Source organism: Macrosteles quadrilineatus, unplaced genomic scaffold (assembly GCF_028750875.1).
Source record: "Macrosteles quadrilineatus isolate MER2022 unplaced genomic scaffold, UCM_ALF_1.0 Scaffold_8__2_contigs__length_117827958, whole genome shotgun sequence".
Taxonomy (NCBI): Eukaryota; Metazoa; Arthropoda; class Insecta; order Hemiptera; family Cicadellidae; genus Macrosteles; species Macrosteles quadrilineatus.
The window spans coordinates 29,727,667-29,750,520 of record NW_026542601.1 but is presented as its reverse complement, the minus strand read 5'-3'; the positions used below and the strand labels follow the sequence as shown (position 1 = coordinate 29,750,520).

The 22,854-nt window shown below is 32.3% G+C and overlaps 1 protein-coding gene across 1 annotated transcript; it reads left to right on the top strand.

Moving 5' to 3' along the window:
- Nucleotides 1-1,989: 1,989 nt before the first annotated feature.
- LOC129001805 (RNA-binding protein 47-like) lies at nt 1,990-15,350 on the top strand. The gene is made up of 7 exons (XM_054429252.1): nt 1,990-2,488; nt 4,929-5,147; nt 8,943-9,018; nt 11,980-12,063; nt 13,240-13,356; nt 14,344-14,455; nt 15,270-15,350. The coding sequence occupies exons 1-7, from the start codon at nt 2,063-2,065 to the stop codon at nt 15,274-15,276; spliced, it is 1,041 nt and encodes a 346-aa protein (XP_054285227.1). The 5' UTR covers nt 1,990-2,062; the 3' UTR covers nt 15,277-15,350.
- Nucleotides 15,351-22,854: the final 7,504 nt, after the last annotated feature.

Sequence of the window (22,854 nt, the reverse complement as noted above, 5' to 3'; positions counted from 1 at the left end):
GTCCACATACATATCAAATCAAATCAAAGCTTTATTTTCCAATAGACATTACAAATGCATGTGGAATGGTCAATGAAGTATTATGTTGGTAAACATTTGTCAAGGAAGAGTACAATAGATGTAGAGTACAAGGTCAAATCAAAATATACAATTACAAAAATAAACAAATATAAATGTAAAATATACAACCTTACATAGTATTCACTTCCACTATCCAGACACTCGATTTTTTACTGAACTGAGTATATACCAAGTATTTGTGGTATATACTCAGTTATTACAATTAACATAAACATTAAACACCTTATCTCAGTTTAATTTAAAAGAAAACTAAATACAAAAAATACAATTACAAAGGAGCGGGTGGCTTAATTAGTAGAGAGGTCTGCCCCCGAACCGAACAACGACCATTGTTAAGGGGAGAGCTGGGGGAGCGACAGTAATCTGGTCTAGTGGTAGAGCGCATGGCTTTGGAGCCCGAGGCCCCGGGCTCAAATCCCGCCAATTGCCTTGGATTTTATCTACGTGTTGATGCACTAATGCCGCAAAACTCCAAGAACCAGCCTCAAGTGATGTTTAAAACAGTTCCAGGCTAACCTAGCGTCCTAGGATGTGTATGATGTGAAGGTGGGGCATATAATAAAAAGGAAAGACATAATACTTTCGGAATCTTAAATAAGCTCAGATAGATAGCCTCTAAAAATAATAATACCCCCGACGCAGCAAAGCTGCAGACTAAGCGAATTTCGATTATTCTGACTTGATTTACAATAAAATTTCTCCTTAAATATATCACATTTATTCCCTATTTAAATAACATTAGTTTAACGAGTACCGTACTTAGGTTTGCTGCAACAGGGAGGGTAAAGAAATATTTGTTTGTATAATGTAATAGTTTAGTATGAAATTAATGCATTTTCCAAATTTGATCAAAATATGTTATTAAACAAGCAAACTACAACGGTTTACTTATTCTCCATAAGAATAATACGGGAATTTAAAATTTGCAGATTTTTGTAATTTTCTCCGTAACCATTAGGCGCATAATAATGCTCCAATACACTAATTTTTTTTAAGCTCTACAACATGGTTTGGAAAGAATTTACTGAATTTCATGTTTTAAGGTCAAAAATGGGAAAACCCAATTTTTACCCCCATAAAAACCTCCATAAGCCCCTGTTCCCATAATCTGATCACGCTGGTTCGCAAACTGGTTTTAATAATCTTAGTTTTACATGTCTGTACCAAATTTTATCAAAATCGGATGATTTTTGCTCGAGTTATCGCGCTAACGGACACACACACACACACACATATACATATTTATATATTTATACATATGTATATTTGAACGGATGGTGTTTTTGGTCTCTAAAGACCTCAAAACGAAAAAGTAAATCGGTCCCGATTCCAGGTCTTACCATGAGTCGGTAATAGCTTATTTCCTATACCATAGGGGAAATTCGCGAAAATGGACTAAGTTATTACTATGTTGCAATAGTCATTATAGTCTTTTATTTCAATTGTCAGGAAAGTGTGTTAAAAAGCATTTTGAATGAAATTATATTATTTAATAACAACAAACTCATCGAATTCATAAATCGATGATTATTCAAGCCATGTTTAGTTATATGGTTGGATATACAAAGAATTGATCACTTAAGACATTTTTTTCAAACCACCTTTGACGGGTCCTTATCAGTTCCCGAAAGAGAAAGTTCATTTAACGAAAGCAACATTAAAATTTGTCTAATTGTTACCCACCCTACACTAAAATAACAACCTATTCAATATTACATGAATATAAGTTGATGAATTAATCATGCACAACGGCAATCTGATTTTAACTAGCAATAAGATTAACTTTATTATTCTTTGTTTTTCCTAATGCCTTCTTTTCTTCTAAATTTTGAATTATAACGGCTAATCGGGCTAACGGACACTAGACAGTAAATCGGCCATTTCACTTTACTGGTATCCGTCCTTGAAACCGTACCGCGTGTCGCGTGTGGTGAAAGTACTTTTGTTTAGCAAGCGGCATTTTTCATTTCTTTTTTTAATTATGGATTCGCCATCAGACGTCCCTTCCGCTGCCGAAAGATTTCCGAGTCGACAAATCAACGGTTGCCGATTGTACGGGCCAAATGAAGCGTTCAAAGCTTTCTCCCCTCGTCACGGGTCCGAATTATTCCTAGCAAGAATACCAACTGAATTTTCACACCGGGAACTCTTGAGAATCTGTGAAGAAGCGGGTGTAGTTTTTGAGTTACGGGTAATGGTGGACTTTTTGAACGTCAATAAGGGTTACGGCTTTGTAAAATACCTAACCCCGGATAGTGCGGTTAGAGCCATCAAAGCCCTCAACGGCTACAGACTCATCCAAGATGGGAAGTACCTTGGGCATCTCGTGGCCACTAGCTCTTCAGATCACAGGACCCTGATGTTGACAGGATGTTCTGCCACCGTCACAACAGAGGATGTGGAACTGGTGAGTAGGTACTTAGCTAATTGAATTTGCCTAGGCTCTAGCCTAACTTACCAATTGTGTCGTAAATTTGCAAACTGTCATATTTCAGGCCCAAGTTTAACTTAAGTTAAGCCTACTTTAATTTTTTTTTAATGGAGGCTAGGCTGTCCATAGCATATCAAGTAGGTAGCCTAATCATCCCATCTGTCTCAACTTACACTTAGCCTATAGGCGGATAGGCAGTTTATAAGTTTAAGTTAAGTAGGCCTAACTTAAAGTTATCTTATAGGTTTGATTGTCGATGATTATCAAAATTCATGTTTCTGGCCCCTGAACCAGAAACATTGTTACAAAATAAGTTAGCCTACTTTAGTTAACAGGTTTTTTGCATAGGATACCTCCATCAAATAGTCCAACGACAAGGCTTAACAAGTACTTACCTTAATTGCTCATCAGCTTACATATTTTGTTGCAAAAGTGATTGTGTTTTTGATGAGTTGCAAGCTTTGAAAATGTTTTCAATGAGCAATATTAAATGATTAAAAATTATGTTAATGATATGAGCAATAACTTATTAACTTAAGTTAATCGTTGGACTATTTGACGGAGGTACTTAGTCTCTGTAATAAACCTATTAGGCCTACTTATTGGCGGTTATTGCTCTGTTCAATATAGGCTATAAGTTAGGCCCTTTCGCCTATAACTTATAGCCTACTTATTGGGTCTGGTTAGCTTTAATTTAAATTTTTGGGTTTTTTAAGTTAGCCTAAGTGCTGGATTAGAATTTTACTTTTTTAAGAATAGGCCTAGGCCTACGGGACCCAACCTATTTTTATAGGCTACTTATCTTTACGGTAAGTTAGGCCTAAGTTAAGTTTAAGTTACCGTACTTAAACTTAACTTAATGTTGTTTTTAGTGAATTTCCCCAACCCTACACTTAAGTTAAACTAAGGCCTAAGTTATAGAGAATAAAGGCTCAGCTAACTTAAGTTATTAAGTAAGTTAGTTACCGGTAAGTTAGGCCTTAGAAGTTACCTTACTTACTGTTCTGGTCTCATGGTAAGACGCAGACCCTGGATCGACATAAGTTACTTACTTACCTACGTTACTTTTTTATTTCAATGTTCCCGAAGCCAATAAGTTTAACACCATCTGTTCAAATTCGTATATAGCCTAATATTTAAAAATAGGCCTAAGTGTACCGGTATAGGTCTAAAATGTTATTAGCTCGCTTCTTGTCTTTTAGCTACAACTTTTGCAACTGATTTTAAACTACCGTAACTTTTAGCTTCCCGATGAACTTAGAGACTTGAAACTTGAAACATTTCAGCTTACAAATGGGTGACAATGCAATGAACATCATTTTGTTCAATATTTTAATTAATTTTTTAATCAAAATAATCTATAATGCTTTTATTTGAAATGTTATCTAGGCTAACAAAATGTGAAATGTTGTTGTGAAACAAACATTTCGATCTTAAAGATAAAACATCTGATAAAAAGGTTTTGGTTAAGCTATCTTATGTATTTATTAACATACTTAGGTAACTTATCAATGGTGATAAGTTACCCGTACCTGCATATTTAAAGGAACCAAGTGCCATTAAGTAAGTTAACTTAACCTAAATCTGAGATAACTTAGGCTATATATGAGATGATTAACTTAGCACCCATGTCAATAATTATATTTTTTGTAAACTGATTAACAACTTTTTTAATTAGAATAGGCCTAATATAATGTTCTATGATATAATATTTCTCACATACCGTACCTCTGTCTTAAGAATAATCTGATATAACTTAGATGCTTGAAATAGATTCAACATATATAATAAGTTTAAGTTTATACCATAGTGGAAGGAAAATACATAGGTGTGCTATTCCCCTCATATTCTGACGTCACTCGGATTGCAAGCAAAAGATCACCTGATTGTACCAGTCAAATTAGTATAGGCTATGTATTTGTTTTGATTTTGTTGTTATTGTTTTTATAATGAACACATTCAACTATTTGGAAAACCTTAAAAAAACAATAACAATCAAATCAAAACAAATGCATACTAATTTGACAGTTAAGTTACAATCAGGTGATCTTTTGTTTGCAATCCGAGTGTCGTCAGAATATGACGGGAATAGCACACCTATGTATTTTCCTTTTACTGTACCATGAGTTTACACATTAAAGACTATAAAAAGTCCAAAAAATAATCTATACTTAAATATAAATAAATAGTTTCTAAGTTCACTTACGATAAGATAATTTTACTTGAACTTAATTCAATTTTAATGTTGATGATGTCACCTGTTTTTAGAGTGGTCCTATATTTTTGAAGTATTTAACTTAATTTAAAATATAGGCTAATTATCTGAAACAAGTTTTTATTGTATCACTAAAAACAAGAATTATTGTTACTCAAACATGTTTAGTACCTAATATTAAATAATGGATGTTGCCTCCAGGTTTTCCGGAAGCTTGACAATGAGCTGGTGTCAGTCACTAAAGATTTTGAGAGAGGGATGACATCGCCAGTGTTTTACTTGACCTTTTCTTCTCATCGAAGTGCCGCTATAGCCAAGAAATGTACCATTGAACAACTTGCCCCTTCTTGTTGGGGCCACTGGGTCCGGTTGAACTGGCAGCCTAACGAGGAAGTCGCAAAGCGCGTCCAGTACAAGCTTGTGAGTTTTTAATCATATTTAGGTAAATCATCGGTATCGGTAAATGTCAAATATTTATTGTAGCCTATATAACAGATTTGCATTTGGTATTAGGTTAGCTTTGTTGTCTAAAGGATTGTTGGGGACATTTTCCTTCATTGACTAGGTAGTGAAACAAGAATTTGACAATAACTTATTTTAGTATCTATAATCTGAGCCTGTCTTTAGGAGGATTAAAAAAAAAACCTCTTGTGTTTGTTCTCATAACACCAGACAAAAAGATAATATTGTTAGACCTAGTACCTATTGTAATGGACTTAATAAGTATTATAAGAGCAATAGTTACCAACCATCAAATTTTAATGTAGGCTATAATAAACTGCCAACCAATGTTAAAATGTTACCACCTAAGAAATTTTATTAGCAAATGGATTAAAATTATGACATTTTATACCACTGAAGAGTATTTTTAGCTGTGATACTCAGGATATTGACTTAAATGTTGATTTTTGTGAATACTTTGGGTCGCTGAAAATCTACCCCCGGAAATTTAGCCTCTTGGAAAACGCCTACGTCATTGATGTCACAGGTCTGGGGTAGATTTCCGGTTTCAAACTTTAAGGATAGAAAAATTATTATTCATTCCAATCAACTCGCATGTCACGATTTATTTAACAGTTGTAATTAATCAAAATCCCAATAAACCTTGACACTGAAATTTTACTCCCGAAAATCTACCCCCCCCCCCTGGTTGGCTACGCTACTCATCAGCCAAGATTCATTGATGTAGTTAATTTTATTTATTGGTAACCTAACCTAACCAACCTAATCTAATACTGGATATTAGAAGGTAATGATTAAGAGCCATTGATTTACATGAACCAATTAATAAAATCAACTACAACAATGAATCTTGGCCGATACGTAGTGTAGCTAACCACAGGGGTAGAATACCGGGGTCGGACAGTTTTGATTTGACTACCGAGAGTAGATTTCCAGGAGTAAAATTCTGTAGGAGACATAGGAATTGGCTAACTCAGGAACTCGCTAACTCGGTCGTTTGTCGGAACTGGCTAACCGTCTCAGTCAGAAATTGGCTAACTCCGGAACCCGCTAACTCGATTTTGTCTTGTGGCGGAATTCGCTAACTCTGGAAGTCGCTAACCCGGCCGCGCCCACTGCTCGGAGCGTTTCCAACCTTGTACGACAAAATAATCGTACAATGCCGTATTTCAAAATGTCAGTGTCTATAAAGATACAGTAAATGTTATTGTTTTTTGTTATCAATTCCACTTTTAACAGATAACTAGCCCAAAGTAATTAAAAGACAATTAATAAATCATGAAAAAGTGTTTTTTTACTAAACTGTATAATGGCCAGTTAAATGTTTATGATTTCGATCTTAAATATAAATGCCATCAGTATAAAAGAAAATAATAGAATATGAAAAATATTCAAAATTCAGTTTAATTGGTACAAAATAATTAAACATCTACGAAATTAAGATAAAATACACGCAAGTGCTTAAACACGGAAAACAGATTTAATTGTAATGTCGTAATAAACCAAAACCATTAATTAATACAGTCATCAACCATCGTAACTTTCATAACTAATTTATAGATTTTAAATTAAATGTTCGTCGTTGAACCGTCCAACATACGTGTACAAATATGATGACGATGACATAGACTTTTTTATCTAGTCCTAATAGTTTGAACCAAAGCATTGTAGGCCTACTAGTGAATAGTTGCCTAATTCTAAAATGTGTTGAATATTTTAGCAATAATGTTACATGTTTTAAACCCGTTTTTAGATTGTACACCAAAGCACCACTAGTAAATAATAGGAGAAGATATAATATTCATATAATAAAATGTGACAGGGTTATTTTAATTCAGTTGGGTTTCCTTTATATTTTTTTCTCAATCGATATAAACTATACCAAGCCATTGCTCGGTTCACGGTTCCCCAGTACTGAGCTACACAATAGACAATAGCTTTGTTTTTGGATAAGATCAAGTAATTTTAGCTATGGCCACCATTCATAAGAATTGTAACAAACAAGAACGCCTGGATCCATTTAGAATTAGCCTGGAGAAAAACTCCAGACTTTTAAAAAGTAGGCCTACTGAAATTAATATTAATTAAACAAAATCAAGAGGATGACCCAGGTTCAACACTAATAGCCTACGATAAAAGAAATTTACAAGTTGTATTATGCATAGACTAACTTTTAATGCAATCCATGAATACATTAGGTCTACCACTTTATAATGTATTTTTAAATATTTATTTAAATTCAATAGCTCTATTTAAAAATACATTACCACTACAATGTAATTCTGTAATGACAATTATCGTGTAAATTTTATTATGATTTAAGGTTACTAGCCCAGTATATAAAATACGAACTCAATAATTTTATTTGCAGAAGTTCACAAAATGGTATTTATTCGAATAAAAGAAACAAATGGCGGACTACTAAAATAGATATTTCATAACATGTACCTAATAGATTAAAATTAAATGTGCATTTTTATCTTTTGCATACAAATAAGCTACTATTTAAGTAAGAAACCCACATATAAAACATACTCCCTTATATTAGTACATTTCTCATCCTTATGGATCATCTGAAGACAGTTGTATTGTTAGTTCTGTCCGGTGCACTGTCTTTAGAGGTCGTGTTTTGTTTACAATTAATTGTTTCTTGTTTTCAGTAATTTAAAACCTCGTTTAACCAAATAAAACGTCCTAATCACAACTAATAACACGTCCCCTAGTTATATAACCGAACAGTAAAAAACAAATCATGAAGTTGACTATAAAATAATAGAAACACAATGTTGTGGACACTAGCGATCAGTGTCACCGGACTTGAACTAGACACGAAAAACGAGCTTCAAAGTTTACAATGGGATGTAAAGTTTACTTGTGTTGGTTAGTCTATGGTAAGACTATAATGCATTTTCCACCCTAATAATCATATGAATAATGTTAAACATACTTCTAAATATATTTATTTTATCGACTATGTTGCTCTTACTCCTAATTAATCGTAGGATACGACATGGTACCGATACGATATAGGTACTACACTTTCGGCAACACTGGCCAAAAATATTCGTGCTTGGCTCCCATTGGATGGCCTGCGAGGCTTCTGATTGGGAGTTAGTGAGTTCCGCCGATGAACCGAGTTAGCGACTTCCGTACGAAAACGGAATTCGCTAACCCGGCTCTAGAGCGGGTTCCGGAGTTAGCCAATTCCAAAACCGAACGAGTTAGCGAGTTCCTCTCATCGACCAAATTTGAAGATAGGGCGTTTAACATGGGGTTAGCGAGTTCCAGAGTTAGGCAATTCCGCGGACCCTTCTTTAGTATGGCAAATCATTTTATAAGCAAATAATTACATGTTAATTATTTAATAAAACATTGGGGGTAAATTTCCAGCCGCAGGCTGTTTCTCAACCGTGTATAGGCCCCGCCCCTTGTGATGTCAAAATGACGTAGGCGCTTTTTCATTGGGGTAGAATTCTGCTACTCAATATTTTGACGACACCTAATAATTATAGCGTATATTGGTGAATAAATTCTTCATTCTTTATTATCCATGAATTTAAAGATTAGTGCACAATTCTATCTTGTATCCTCGAACATTGTAAATTTAATTGTGCCTTTGGTAGGTACAGTTAGTGTTTTAAGTACCATTTTTAATATTTTGTGTTAAAGAAAATTTTTTATAGGTATAAGGAATAGCTATTTAATTTTTTTTATTTTTTTAACTACGCTCTTAACTTGTGTTATTTTCAACAGTTGAGGAAAGAGTTACGAGGAATGAACTTTCGCCAATCGCAGGGGGTATTGCAACAAGTTCCAACCAACGCGATTGGTAAGCACACTACAACTTTATATTTCCCCAATAAAGTAATTAGAATTAAGAACTTAGTGTGTATGCCTAGGCTATAATATAATTACTAGGTGTTGTGAAAAAAATCGTAAAAGTAATACTTATGTTTTAAAGGCATTATTAAGATGACTTTGAGTGATATATTTTAATGAATATTCCCTACACAATGTATTAGTTTATCTTTTTCTCTAAAGCTGTAAAAATCATTCAAACTTCTGGTCAGTTAAGAATGTCCACTTTTTGGAATTGAAGCCAATTTTTTGTTCCTAAAAGTTTAAAAGCTCTATCAATCTTAAATGAATATTCAAGACTCATGATTAATATGACAGTTAATTTGTGCTATAGGCTACAGTAGCCTAAATAAAACTAATTGCATACCTATAAAAAACCATTGAAGATGTGTTTTTAGATCTGCACCCTAATAATTCAATTTGACATTTCGATACTCCCAAAGGTTGTTCAATAAACAATAATCCTCTTAATAATGGATGATACTATTATTCAACTTTTTTATTTAATTAGGACAGGTATAATTGAATTGTTCAATCTAAGACATTACTCTGTAATCTCTACTCTAATTAGAAAGCATAATTTACTATTACCTCTTTGGAAAATTGCATCAGGCTCTACCATATTTTTGTTAAGTAAAATCCACAATCTGAAATATTTAACAAATGTATTTTAATTTTCATATTTCCCTTGGGCTACGCCCCATGGGCTTGTTTTTACTCGCTTTCTTGCAAATTTTTATACTTCCCGATGAGCTAGAGACTTTAAACTTAAAATACCCCCGCCGCAGCAAACCTGCTGACTAAGCGAATTTCCATTTGTCTGAATTGATTTTCAGTTAAATATATTTTAATAACATTAGGTTTAACGAGTACCTAGGTTTGCTGCTACAAGGAAACTAATAAAGTGTGTTTTTGAGTAAAATATTGATAGCTTAGTACAAAATAAATAAATTTGCCAAGTTTGATAAAAATGTATCCATAAACAAGCAAACTACAACATTTGACAATATTCTCCATAAGAATAACATGGGAATTTTAAATTTACAATTTTTTTAATTTTCTTCGTTACTAATAATCGTACAAAAATACTTTTATATACTAAATAATTTGTTTTTTTAAGCTCTTTAAAAAGGTCTAAAGAGAAATGGGGGAAATTTTGTGTTTTGAGGGTCAAAAGTGAGAAAATCCAATTTTTACCCCATAAAACCCCCCGTAAAGCCCCGTTCCCATGGTCCGATCGTGCTGGTTCGCAAATTCATTCAAGTTTATCCCGCTTTACACCTTTAAACCAAATTTCATCAAAATTGGACAAAAATTACTCAAGTTGTTCACGGACGTATATATATAAAAATTTGAACGAATGGTGTTTTTGGCCTCTGGGGACATCAAAATAGAAAAGTAAATTGGTCCCGGGTCTAGGTCTTACCGTGCCACCTACGGTAATAGCTACTTCCCTATAGGGAAATTCGCTAATTAAAAAATAGCTCACAAATGGATGACAATGCAATATTATATCATTTAATTTTCATATTTCCCTTGGGCTACGCCCCATGGGTTTTTTTATTAGCTCGCTTTCCTATACATTTTTATATCAATTTTAATCGAAGTTCCCGATGAGCTAGAGACTTGAAATTTGAAACACAGCTCACAAATAGATGACAATGCAATATTCTATCATTTAATTTTCATATTTCCCTTGGGCTACGCCCCATGGACTTCCAAATTTTCCATGCTTACATTTTGAAAGAATGTTAATGTATCAATTAGGTAATTTAAGTCAGCTGTAAATACTTAAATTTGACAGTTCGAAGAGCACAGGTTAAGAGTTGCAGGTTATGTTTCCAAGGAGATTCTTTATACAAACAAACATTTTTCAAAATAAAGATAAACAATTGGATTGCAGATATAAAGGTGTTTGTTAATAATGTCAATTTTTATTTATTTGGTATTCTATAAAGTAAACAATAAATTAAATAGATTGATATATTTATAGTCAGTAGGTAGGCTATACATTCAATCTAATACATAATTTTATGAAAAGAAACTCAAATAAACCTTTGATTTCCCACATGCCTCTGTCTTAATCTGATATAGATCCTTGAACATTCACACACATTAAAAACTAAAAATTAGAAAATAATTTATAAATAAAAACTTTTTTAAAACAAAACGTTTTTAAACACACTAAAAAGTAGAAAATAATTGATAAATATGTGAAGAGTATAAATACTTGTAAGATTTAAAACGAAAAACGTGGGGTGCATGCAATTGTTATAATAATACATTAGTTTAATAGATGAAGGTAATTGTAAATATGCCCCCCATGTTTTTCGTTTTAAATCTCACAAGTATTTATACTCTTCACATATTTATAAATTATAGGGCGCTTAAAAACGTTTTGTTTTAAAAACGTTTTTCATTTATAAATTATTTAATTAAAGAATCATAATCATACTTATAATATAGATTCAATATTAAACTATTCATTAAGGAATTCTTTATTTTCTAACAAATAAAATATTTTAATATAATTATAACGTGGACTAAGTTGAAAGTGTAGGTATTGGAGTTTGAGGTTACTTTTGAATCGCAACAGAATTCACCTATACATATCCATATCTCCTAGCTTGACGTAGCTGCCTAAATGTTAAACGTTAACAAATTACTTTTGTCTATAATTATTCAATGTTTCCAAGGTCCATAAAATATAAACAATATTAATAAACTCAATATTTCAAAATAACAGCGTTCCTTGTTGATAGAGTACCGTTCTAATCTCACTTGTTTTTTGAATTGTGAATACAGTAGATAGGGCCTACTCTCTTACACCAATGATATTTCTTAATGTTTACTTTTAATCAACACATTGGAGTCTTAATTAAACTGTAAATTTATTTAAATGTTCTCAACAAACTTTTAAATTGTTTTGCAGCCTACGGAGTGGGTAACATGCAACTGCAAGCAGGTTTTTCACCTCTTGGTGCCACAAACTTTTCTACCCCAAGCCAACTCGTCGGTAAGTTTCATGTAACTTGACTTTATATTTCTAACTACAAATTTGTTTGTAATTTACGCATAATGTTGCTGAATTTTAATCTTGAAATATGATTTAATAATACTATTGACTCTTAATAATGTCATGCTTATTATCTTGCACTGAGATGATTGAGTCATTCTGTGTCTTTCCGAAACTCAAATTCAATTTGTGTAGCAACAAGTGTTTAGTAATTATCTAGGCCTAAATAAACGGTATCAGCAATCTGATACATACTTTCTCCCATTCGCTTGTCAACTTTTACTGTGAGTAACTTAAGAGGTGGGAGTCAGTAGCAATGATAATTTAAGGTAAAAACGTAAAAGTTGCAATTATTTACTTTAGACCCATCATTTTTAAAGTGTTTTAAAAGGAAATCACATTTTAAAGTGTAATTTTTACAGTGATAAGGCTTGTGTCTATTTGTTTAGAGAGTAAAAAGGACTTTCACATAATAAATTTCAATCAAAATCGTCCAGGCCTCGTTTTTGTAAAAATTGGACTTTTCTGTTACAGTACAACCCCTGTTAACTGAATTTGGGTTAACCAAAACGCGGGTTAATCGAAATGGTTCTATAAAATAATATAGAACTGTAAAATGTTTTAATAACTTCAGTTGTCTGGTTTAAAGTATTTTATAATCCCTGTTGTAACATTTTTGTAGCTTAAATAAAACACTGAATTATAGACATTTTCTTAAATTCATTTTTCCTATACTCTGTGGTGGTTCATTGGCTATTTTTAGCATATGATGGGTTAACCAAAAGTTATCAAGTTTAATCAAATTAAAAAGTTATCTGAAACGGCTCTCTCCTTTATTTTGGTTAACTGGGGTTCTACTTCTAGGCCGAAAATCGCCATTAAAAATTAATTTCTTTATATAAAAAAATATGCCTAGAGATCGTGGTTTATGTAGTAGGCCTACCCACATACTAATTTGGTTAATTTGTATATTTCATTATAAAGTATCAAAATTTTAGTACAAGACATATCTTACTACCTTCTCTGTAGCAGCAAACCTAAGTACTCAATATTTCAGTGGAATTCCAGCCAGGTAAATGGAAATTTGCTTTGTCTTTAGGTTTTCTGTGGCGGGAATTTTTTTTAAATTCAAAGTTTGTCTTTATCTATTATAACATTGATTGTCTTATTCTCTAGGAAACATCCAGAACATTTGGTGTGAAGGTGCTGCAGGGCCATCACACCAGCAAGACTTGGCGGCAGCGGCAGGGCCATCTTCCTGCCATTCAAACGTACTTCTGCAAGTACCAGGAGGTAATTTGAGGAACTTTTCATATCGTTATGTTATTTTTTCCAAAAAGTTTATCAGACAACAAATAGCTTAATTATTAGTCTTAAATAATTGATGAATCCAAACTGACAGATATTGTGTTCAACGGCCTGCAAGCGTATTAGCTACCTACTTTTTTTGTGTAAGGTTAAACCCTGGTCTTGTTACTATCTAGTTTCAACCTTTTCTTTGATAGCATCATTAGTAATCCAATGACAAATTATATACGGATCCAGACACGACTTGTTTGGGTCAAACAAACAGCCAAGATTTGAACTTCTACACTATAACCAGTTAGTTTACCCAGTCTTGTATTACAAAATTTATGGAAATATGTTGTTTTATAGAATATTTGGTGTGATGGCAGGCATACTTGAAAAGAGTGCCTCTACACAAAAAACATGAAATCTTTACACAAGAGTTAAGATGTTTTACTGTGTAGAATTTTTAAGGTTTGAATTGAGAAGGGAGGTTTCTTCGGGTCGAATGGTGGCCAGGAAATTCAAACCCCTTTCTAGAAACTTCTAAGCTGTTTAAGCTCTTTTGTATTGTATAATTTCTTATATTTGAAATTGTAGTGGAAAGGTTGCTTAGTATTTTGAGGTTTCAATTTCAATGAGCAAAATTTCCATGATGTCAATGGACACACATTTAACACATCATGTGCCTACCATTAGTGATTATAATAAATCTAAATGAAATCACAAGTTGATTTAAAGCATAATGAAAAGAAACAATATTCTAGTACCAGTTTTTTTGTAAAAAAAAATACATAATGTGTAGGCTACTGTTTAGTAAAAATTAGAAGTAACTTAAGATTCCTGAAACCAATTCCGTTACTGTACTCTCTAACTCTCTTGTTTTTCTAATAAAAAGTGTGTTCAGTACATTTTCGTAATTTGTCTTGTGGTTTCTAATAGATTGCAATTCTGGTACCTCAATTTATACAAATGATCATCTATTATATATAGTTCCAGATGAAAATTCACTGCCTGCACAATCTACCCCTTCACCTTCTGGGTACGGAAGACCAATCCGTGGTAGGATGGACGACCCCACACCAAACAAATGCAACTCATTGAGGTAAAACAGATTTCTTACTGTTGTTTTTCTAAATTTTCTCACTCACCTTCCACACTAGCCCATCTTATCACTAATCGACCCCTGGGTCTTATCATCTAACCACTACTCACAAAAAAGCGGAAACATGATTTGCTGATCTAAAATTAATATGGTACTGGGAGTAGTGGATAACGAATCAGTTGATCTTAGTCGGTAATCAAGGTTCATCCATTTCATTATACCTTTGTCTTTGGAGAGAAGGAGACATCTCATCTCCATTTTGATAATGTATCCAGTTTTAGAATAAAAATGAACTAGGTCAATTGAGCCATCGACACTGATGACAATTACTGATTTCTGTTGTATGCACCGACTGCTTTTACCAAATGTAACTAAGGAAACTTTCTGTAGGCTACCATAGCACACTTGTTATATCAATAATCAAAGCATTAAAGAAGAAAGATTGTAAAATTGTTTCAGTTTTTGTTTTAGCATATTTTGTGAGTGGTTTATTCACCTGTTCAATTTGAATCAAAAGTTAGCTTCAGTTGGATTTAATTTATATCTACTGAAATATTCTACGAACAAATGAATATCCCAGAATAACAACATACCGGATACTTATTTTAAAAACAGTTTTTAACATTTTTGAGTCACAGTAATTTATTATACAACACAGTGGTGTGGGGTAACATTGTGTTTAATGTTGTGTTATGTATTATTGTCAGGTACTTTGTGGCGTTAGATCAATTAATTTTGCAGTATGGCTCAGGTTTATATAATATAATACAAATCATAACATGTAAAAATTTAACAATAATTGTTTTTTTTTCAGATTTTGAAAGTTCCTGCTTCTTCTATTGAACTACGTTTTTATACATATATTTTTATTCAATATATTTTATTTTGAGTTTCCAAAGTGTAAAAGTGTAAAACTAGCATTTTTAATGTAAGAGAATTTGTTTTTGCTATGGTATATGACTGAATGTAGTATGAAGTTACAAACTTACTATTTTGGATATTTATGTATTTCTGGGAAATAATTTGAAATTTTTAAAAGCACGAAAATGTCAAACTAATAAGTTTTACACACACATTCCTGGTGTGAGAATGTGTTTTGCTCAGTGATTTGACTGTGAATGTAATTTGAAGTTAAAAACTTACTATTTATGATATGTATGTTTGTATCGAAAAAAATTTTAAATTTCTAAAACATAAAAATGTAAAATTAGAATTTTTAACGTGTTGAATGCGTTTTCGCTCAGCGAATTGACTGAATGTAATTTGAAGTTATAAACTTACTATTTTTTATATTTATGTTTGTCTGGAAAGAATTTTAAATTTCAAATTTTAAATTTTAGAAAGCATGAAATAATGTAAAACTGTCATTTGTGAGAATGCGTTTTCGCTCAGCGATTTGACTGAATGTAATTTAAAGTTACAAATTTATTTTTGATAGCCTTATATTATGTTTCTCTAGAACGTATGACTTTTTCAAGTACGGTATGATGTATGCTTAGTGTATTTTCTGATTTATATAGTCCTTTTAACCTTGATATATCTTTTATACTTTTAACTTTTAACCTATTTTTATATTGAATATTTGTATTGTTACCTTTTAAGGTAAAATTGCATACAATGTAAGCCAACTTGGTAACTGGTTTAGGTAATAACATTAAAAGTTGTTTCCTTACTGATTTCTGTTAAACTGTTAGTACTACCTACTTTTGAATTGTTAAAAAAAGTTTGTAACAAAAAAGGTTTACATGTAATATAATTACATTGTTCTTCAAAAAGATGATTCATATTTTACATATAACTTCTACTATTAGTATCATCTTTACCATGACTGTAAGTAAATTTAGTCTGAAACATATTCTCCATATACTTAAAACTTTTTGATATTCAATGTTCGTTCATGTATTTTGTGTAACATTTATACTTTAAATAAAAAAGTTTTTAATGTTCATTTTTTTACTTTCTCTACCTTTACATAGTTCTTACTCCACTCAAAATTTTTGGGAATTAGTATGGACGATTGGTTTGTTTAGATATAATTAAAACCATTGTTACAAAAAAAAACCTGGATAAGTCAGAATTAAACCCCCAGAATCTTATCCCCTTTCCAAAATAAATTTTTAAGAAAGAAATTTTGCCCTGGAGCAGAAATTACTTAACCCAAACATCACCATGCATATGATTGTGAAAAATAGAGAAAATTCAAAAATAGTGTAATTTAAAATTCCCATGTTATTCTTATGGAGAAAATGAAAATTGTTGTAGTTTACTTATTTATGGATATATATTGATAACATTTGGCAAATTTATTTCTTTCATCCTATACTATTGACGTATGGTCAAAAAACACTTTTTACCTTCCCCGTAGCAGCAAACCTAAGCACTCGTTAAATTTAATGTTATTTAAATAGGGAATAAATAAGTCTTATTTATGGAAATATTTTAGTAAAAATGTAATCAGACAAGTTGAAATTCGCTTAGTCTGCAGGTTTGCTGCTGGGGGTATTTAAGTTTGATGTTGTCGGCTGATAGACTTTAGTTATTTGTCTAACTAGTGGACGAAGTGGCACTTAGCTGACACGACAGAAATGTTTAAGCACGAGCCGTAGGCGAGTGGAAAGTTTCTCGAGTGCACCAAAGCCAGTTTTTGCTCTCGTGTTCCACATTATTTTTTTTCCTACAGTTACTATAAATCATATAAATAATTAGTCTTTTAAACACTGTACAACACGTTTTTAGGTTAGGTTGAATCCAAACACTGAAACGAAATGGGAAATCTGCACCAGCTGATTGTAGCTGTAACATCTGTGTTGCCGGTGTATTTTCAAGCGTACACTGATTACATGCATAATCAAATCACCCTGTTTTGTGTTGTTTGGTTGGAATACTGTTGTGCGCCAGGCCTCGCGCAGTGAGGCCTTACTATCGCTAGAAATAAGTTAATTTTTTGGAATGAAAATAAAAAATAAAGGACAGACAGATACATGTGCCTTAAATATGTCTTATTTATTATGAATTAGCCTATATCAATTGTTGTATCGATTAAAAACCTACGAACGACATTTAAAACACAAAAGAATATCAGACAACGTTTGACAGCTCGACGGCGATGACGGAACCCGAGCCTCGCGGCAGCCACCCCGGTGAATGTGAGTGAGTCATACGCTTACTCTTACTGGTACTGGTGCCATTAAACTTCTATTGTATTATTAATTAAGTTCAATTTATTTACAGATGTAAATGTTTACTGGATTGAATGAATAATCAGCGTGGATAAGACTGACTGTAAACCGGTGGGGCACACGGGAGGGACTAAGGCTAACATATCTTGTAGTGTCAGCGTTCGCCGCTAGAACTGCTAAGTTGAAATAATTTAAATAATTTTTTTTTTAATTTTTAGCTATAAAATAAACTTTTTAATTGAAAAATATTGTTTTAAAATTATAAAATAAATTTTTAATTTTTAAAATTAAACTGTCATAACGTAACGTAACCAACCAGACTTGATGATAGTATAAAAACTATATAAGATAAAAATCTAATTAATAATTACTTATAATTTTTTATTAATTTTAAAATTTAGTATTATAAAATTAAACTGTCATAACCTAACCTAACCAACCAAACTTGCTGATATGAAAAATTTGTTGACAAAAAGTTAATGCTGCCATCGGAATTCGAACCCAGGACCTCCTGTACTCTAATCCGAAACGCTACCAACTATGCCACGAACGCCGCTGAAATCATATCGTTTCGTTACGGTAATCGTGTCGCCTCAAGAGAAGACATTAGCCACTAGAGATGTGACGTCACTTCAACTTTAGCCTTAGTCCCTTCCGTGTGCCCATTCCGACTGTAAACTACTCGCATTTTGCAATAAACATAAACCTATGACAATATTTTTCATTAAAGTAAAAAGTAATACTGTGAATCAATTACACTGTAATGATACTACTGTACCTCTTTTAATTTATTATTAAAAACTCATCGACAATTAAAGGTAATATTTTTTACCTTTAAAACCACAATTACAGACCAACTGCCGAAAACACAATAAACCTATCTTGACAAAAAAGTACATAAACAAGTTAGCCTATGAGCATTTACTATTTACAAAGTGACGGGACGACAATCCACAGTGAAGAGAAGTGTTAATTTTTTTATTAATTATTGTAAAGAACTTCGTGGACAATATTTATGATATCCACTTTGGAATTGGAACAATAATATACCGTATGCAATTAGCTATAATATTAACGGCCTTTTACAGAGTGTAAAAGATTCATTTGTTTCATCAAAATGCTTAAAATGACGAATTTGCAAGTATCTCATTGACAATTATTTATGTAATATTTTTTACCTTTAAAACACCCTCCACAGACCAACTGCCGAAAACACAATAAACCTAACTTGACAAAAAATAAATAAACAAGATAGCCTATAAGCATTTACAGTACTATTAATTGTCGTCCCGCCACTTTGTGTTTAATTTACAAAGTGTTAATTCAATTCACAATCCACAGTAAAGGAGAAGTGTTAATTTTTTTTTATTAATGATTGTTAAGAATTTCGTGTGCAATATTTATGATATCCACTTTGGAATTGGAACAATAATATGTGTAATTAGCAATAATATTTACGCCTATTTTCAGAGTGTAAAATATTCATTTTTTTTCGTCAAAGTGCTTAAAATGACGACTTTACAAGTATAATTTTACAAATACTCCGTACCCCCCAGACCCCCCCCCCCCCCCCCCTGGTGAGCTTGGTTAAACAAGGCCTCGCAATTATGTATTGCCCCAGGCCCCGCATTTTATAAAGACGCCTCTGTTGTGCGCCAAAGTAAGGCTTTAGTTCCTTAATCTGTGCAAGGAAGCCCACTTTGTCGGGTGACTGTAGGAAAAAATATTTCTCATCTTATTCAAATTTTAGATATAATTTTAGGAATAATTAGGTTACGAATGCACTTGGCAACCTAAGAATAGAAGTACGTATGATTAAATAAAATGAAGACATCCACTTGAAGAGACCAGCGACCATTGGTGACAAAAATAAACGTTTCTATCAGGAGCGTTTCATGGCCGCGGCAACAAATATGTTCCTCGTGTTATCTTACGGCATTAAGCGACAAGTCGTTCCCTCACACACTCAGTTCCTAACTTATGCTGTTTTTGTGTACCGATATGTTTTTCATTTTTGGTCTGGCAGTGGTAAAATATGCAGACTGTAGAGAGCCATCATTCAGCCTCGCTCATTCAAATCTCTCTGGGATTTTATTTCTTTTCTTCGTGTAACTTAAACAAAATCGAACAGAACAATTATTTTAAATAATTTTAATTTAATAACCAAAAATGGTTAAGAGGCTGAAAAAGACACTCAAGCACATGGAAAGTAATCTCAACCTTAAATAAGAAATCAGGCAGTGTCTACACCAATGAAACCAGAACCAAAATGTTAGCCTAATGGTTTAAATGTCAAAAATTAACTACCCTTATGTGCTTTGTAAAAACTGCAAAACATGTGGTTACAATTGAAAGATCTTACATTACATTATAGACTGAAAATTTAAAAACGTACGTTTTCATGTCCCTGGCCTTTTACTTTGTAGATACTGGATTTGTAGTTTATTATTATGTGTTTTAATATTTTTTGGAACGGGGGCAACATGTTACACACATTTATTTGGTTTTAAATAGGTTCTAGGTATTTTTTTCGTATTTTCAAAGTCTCGAAATTCACGACCATGACGTGTCCCTAGGGTACATTTCCCAACTTTCACGCTGTTTTTAGACTAATTATTTATCCCGAAATATATAAAGCCATATTTTTATGTCATCAATGGTTATTAAACTTACAAAAAAGGAGCATATTATAATTTTATTGTCATTGCAAACTGACTACCATGACAAAATAAGTCTGTCCCTCAATTTGGCGTCACGACCATTTGGGAAAAATTTTCAACTTTGGAGCACGACAGTGGCAAGCCTGGCGTCGATGGAGTCAGTTGGTTTTAGAGACTAGTTCGGGGTGTACGTCAGGATTGTAGTGCCGGTCATTTCGAGTTGAAAGGAGGAATTACAAGATTAATAAAGGAAAGATTGTGTTTTTTTTGTAATTTTGGTGTGTCCATGACCGTACGTAGTCATTCGATGAAGTAGACATGGTGTTAATTTTTGTTTATAAGATATTTCAATTGCTAGATTAACCTAGAAGTCCACTTTGTATCCTCGAACATGAGGTGCAGGGCTACCGCCAGAACAGAGCCAAATAACACGTAATTTCACGACCAAAGTTTCACGACCATCTCGGGTTTTTTCACGACCAATCCAGCCTTATGGATTATAGTGTGTTTGGTCGTGACAATAACTTTAATATAATTGTAATTTGAACAGTTTAGTTCAACTGAAACACTTATTTTTACTATAACTAACAGTATAATTGAAGGATTGTTTGGAAAGATTTAGATTATTTCAGAAAATTCACGACCGTACCGCTTGTCCCTGACCATCACGTTTATGATTTCTATCATAAAAATTTCAAAAATTAAAATATCGTCATATTTCAATGTTTTATACACAAAAGAAGCACACCTCTATACAAAAATAACGATTTTTCGGGTCTCAGGTAAGTTTTTTCGGAGTTATACAAACTTAAAAAGATTTTATTGGCTTTTTTTCAATTTTTTGAGTTTTTTTATTTTTTCTAGAAAGACCAAATATACTAAAAGCTCAGTGACCTTTTTATTGTATAATGGTCATAAAAGTAAATTAGTTTATAGCAAAACATAGCTATAAAAATAATATTAACTATTTTTAATATTCATTTAAACGTCTGTTATCGTCGTGACAAGATTTTGTGTTTTTCCACTCTTTTTTTTAAAAAAATACCAAAGATATTGCGTTACCATGGACATTTTATGAAACTTCAAATGTTAATGAAATAAAAATAATAATAAAAGTTTTGAAAAAATGGGAAAAAGATTTGCAAAGTGCTTTTCCTGAAAACGTACGTTTTTAAATTTTCACTCTATACTAGCTAACTGTAAAATGACTTAGCTGTTTTTAGCATTAAAAATAGGTAGCATAAGCACTAACTGTAGAAAACTAACTCCACAAACATTGACACAAAACCAAAGGGCTACAAAGGATTTACGTAAGGTACCTAAACCTACATTTATTTTGTTTTTATATCAGTTAATACCATTGCAAATGCAAACTGAAGCTCGCAGACAAACATGTTATTGGCTGCTCATTTCATTTGGCTTATTAGTCGTGTTAAATTTTTTATTTGATTTTTTATTTTACTGTACCAATTCTTAAGATTTCGGCTAAATTATAACAGTACTATGATTTAGTAGGCCTACTTTGAAGCGTTTTTGTATGGAAATGGTTACAAAGAAAGTTCAAAAAATGTAAATTTAAAGTGCACATCCTGTTATTCATATGGAGGATAAGTAAACTGTTGTAGTTTGCTTTTTATCGATATATATTTTAATCAAATTTGGCATTGGTCTATTTCATCCTAATCGAAGACGGTTCACTAAATAACGAATAACCTTTCACTGTGGCAGTAATGCAAACCTATAAGTATTCATTAAACGTACTGTTCTTTTAGGAAATGAATCTAACATGTTTAGGAAAATGTTGAAGTGAAAATCCAATGATGATGCTAATTTTCTAAGTCTGCAGGTTTGCTGCGGTGTAGGTGTTTGAAAATTATAATCAAAACAAGATATTTAAAATTTGTAATCACTTTGGTATTTTAACAAATATTTTGAGATGGTAAATAGCTCTTCAGCGGCTGTTTGAAATTGACGAAATTAACAATTTATTCAAATTTGCTTTGGCGGGCAAATTCAAGATGGCCGTTGGCTTCCATGGACTCCCTTGGAAAACAATTTAAAGCTACAAAGACAATTTCTAATCCCGCAGTGTCCTAGATATTTAAATTATAATCACCTTGGTGTTTGAAAAAATGTATTTGAATAATAAATAACTCCTCAGCAGTTGTTTGGAACTATCCAAGATGGCCGCTAGCCTCCAAGGACTCTCAATGCAAGTTAGTACATGACGTTTTCTTATCAGTTCCCACCGCAGAAAGTTGTGATTTCCGAAAGCAAACATTACATATAAACTGAGTTTTCATACATATTCCTACTTTACAATACTGTATAGATATGCAATAAACTTATCCTAACACAGTTTACAATTGTACAAAAGCAACCTACATAGGAACCAAGTTTTTAAATCATATTAACATCACTTAAAGCCGATATAGACATATAGACAAAAACATTACAGGAAATAATGTAAACAAGTTTTAATAAAGAAAAGTTGTTGCTCTCTAATAGCATTATTCTAAGAATTAAGAATAAATTTAAATTAAGGGTGATGTATTTTGTA

What these genes read in the sequence shown, in the direction of transcription:
- LOC129001805 (XM_054429252.1), top strand. Translation starts at nt 2,063, where the DNA reads ATGGATTCGCCATCAGACGTCCCTTCCGCTGCCGAAAGATTTCCGAGT. An exon ending in AGTTCCAACCAACGCGATTG is followed by an intron (nt 9,019 to 11,979) that starts GTAAGCACACTA and finishes ATTGTTTTGCAG; the next exon opens with CCTACGGAGTGGGTAACATG. An exon ending in TACCCCAAGCCAACTCGTCG is followed by an intron (nt 12,064 to 13,239) that starts GTAAGTTTCATG and finishes CTTATTCTCTAG; the next exon opens with GAAACATCCAGAACATTTGG.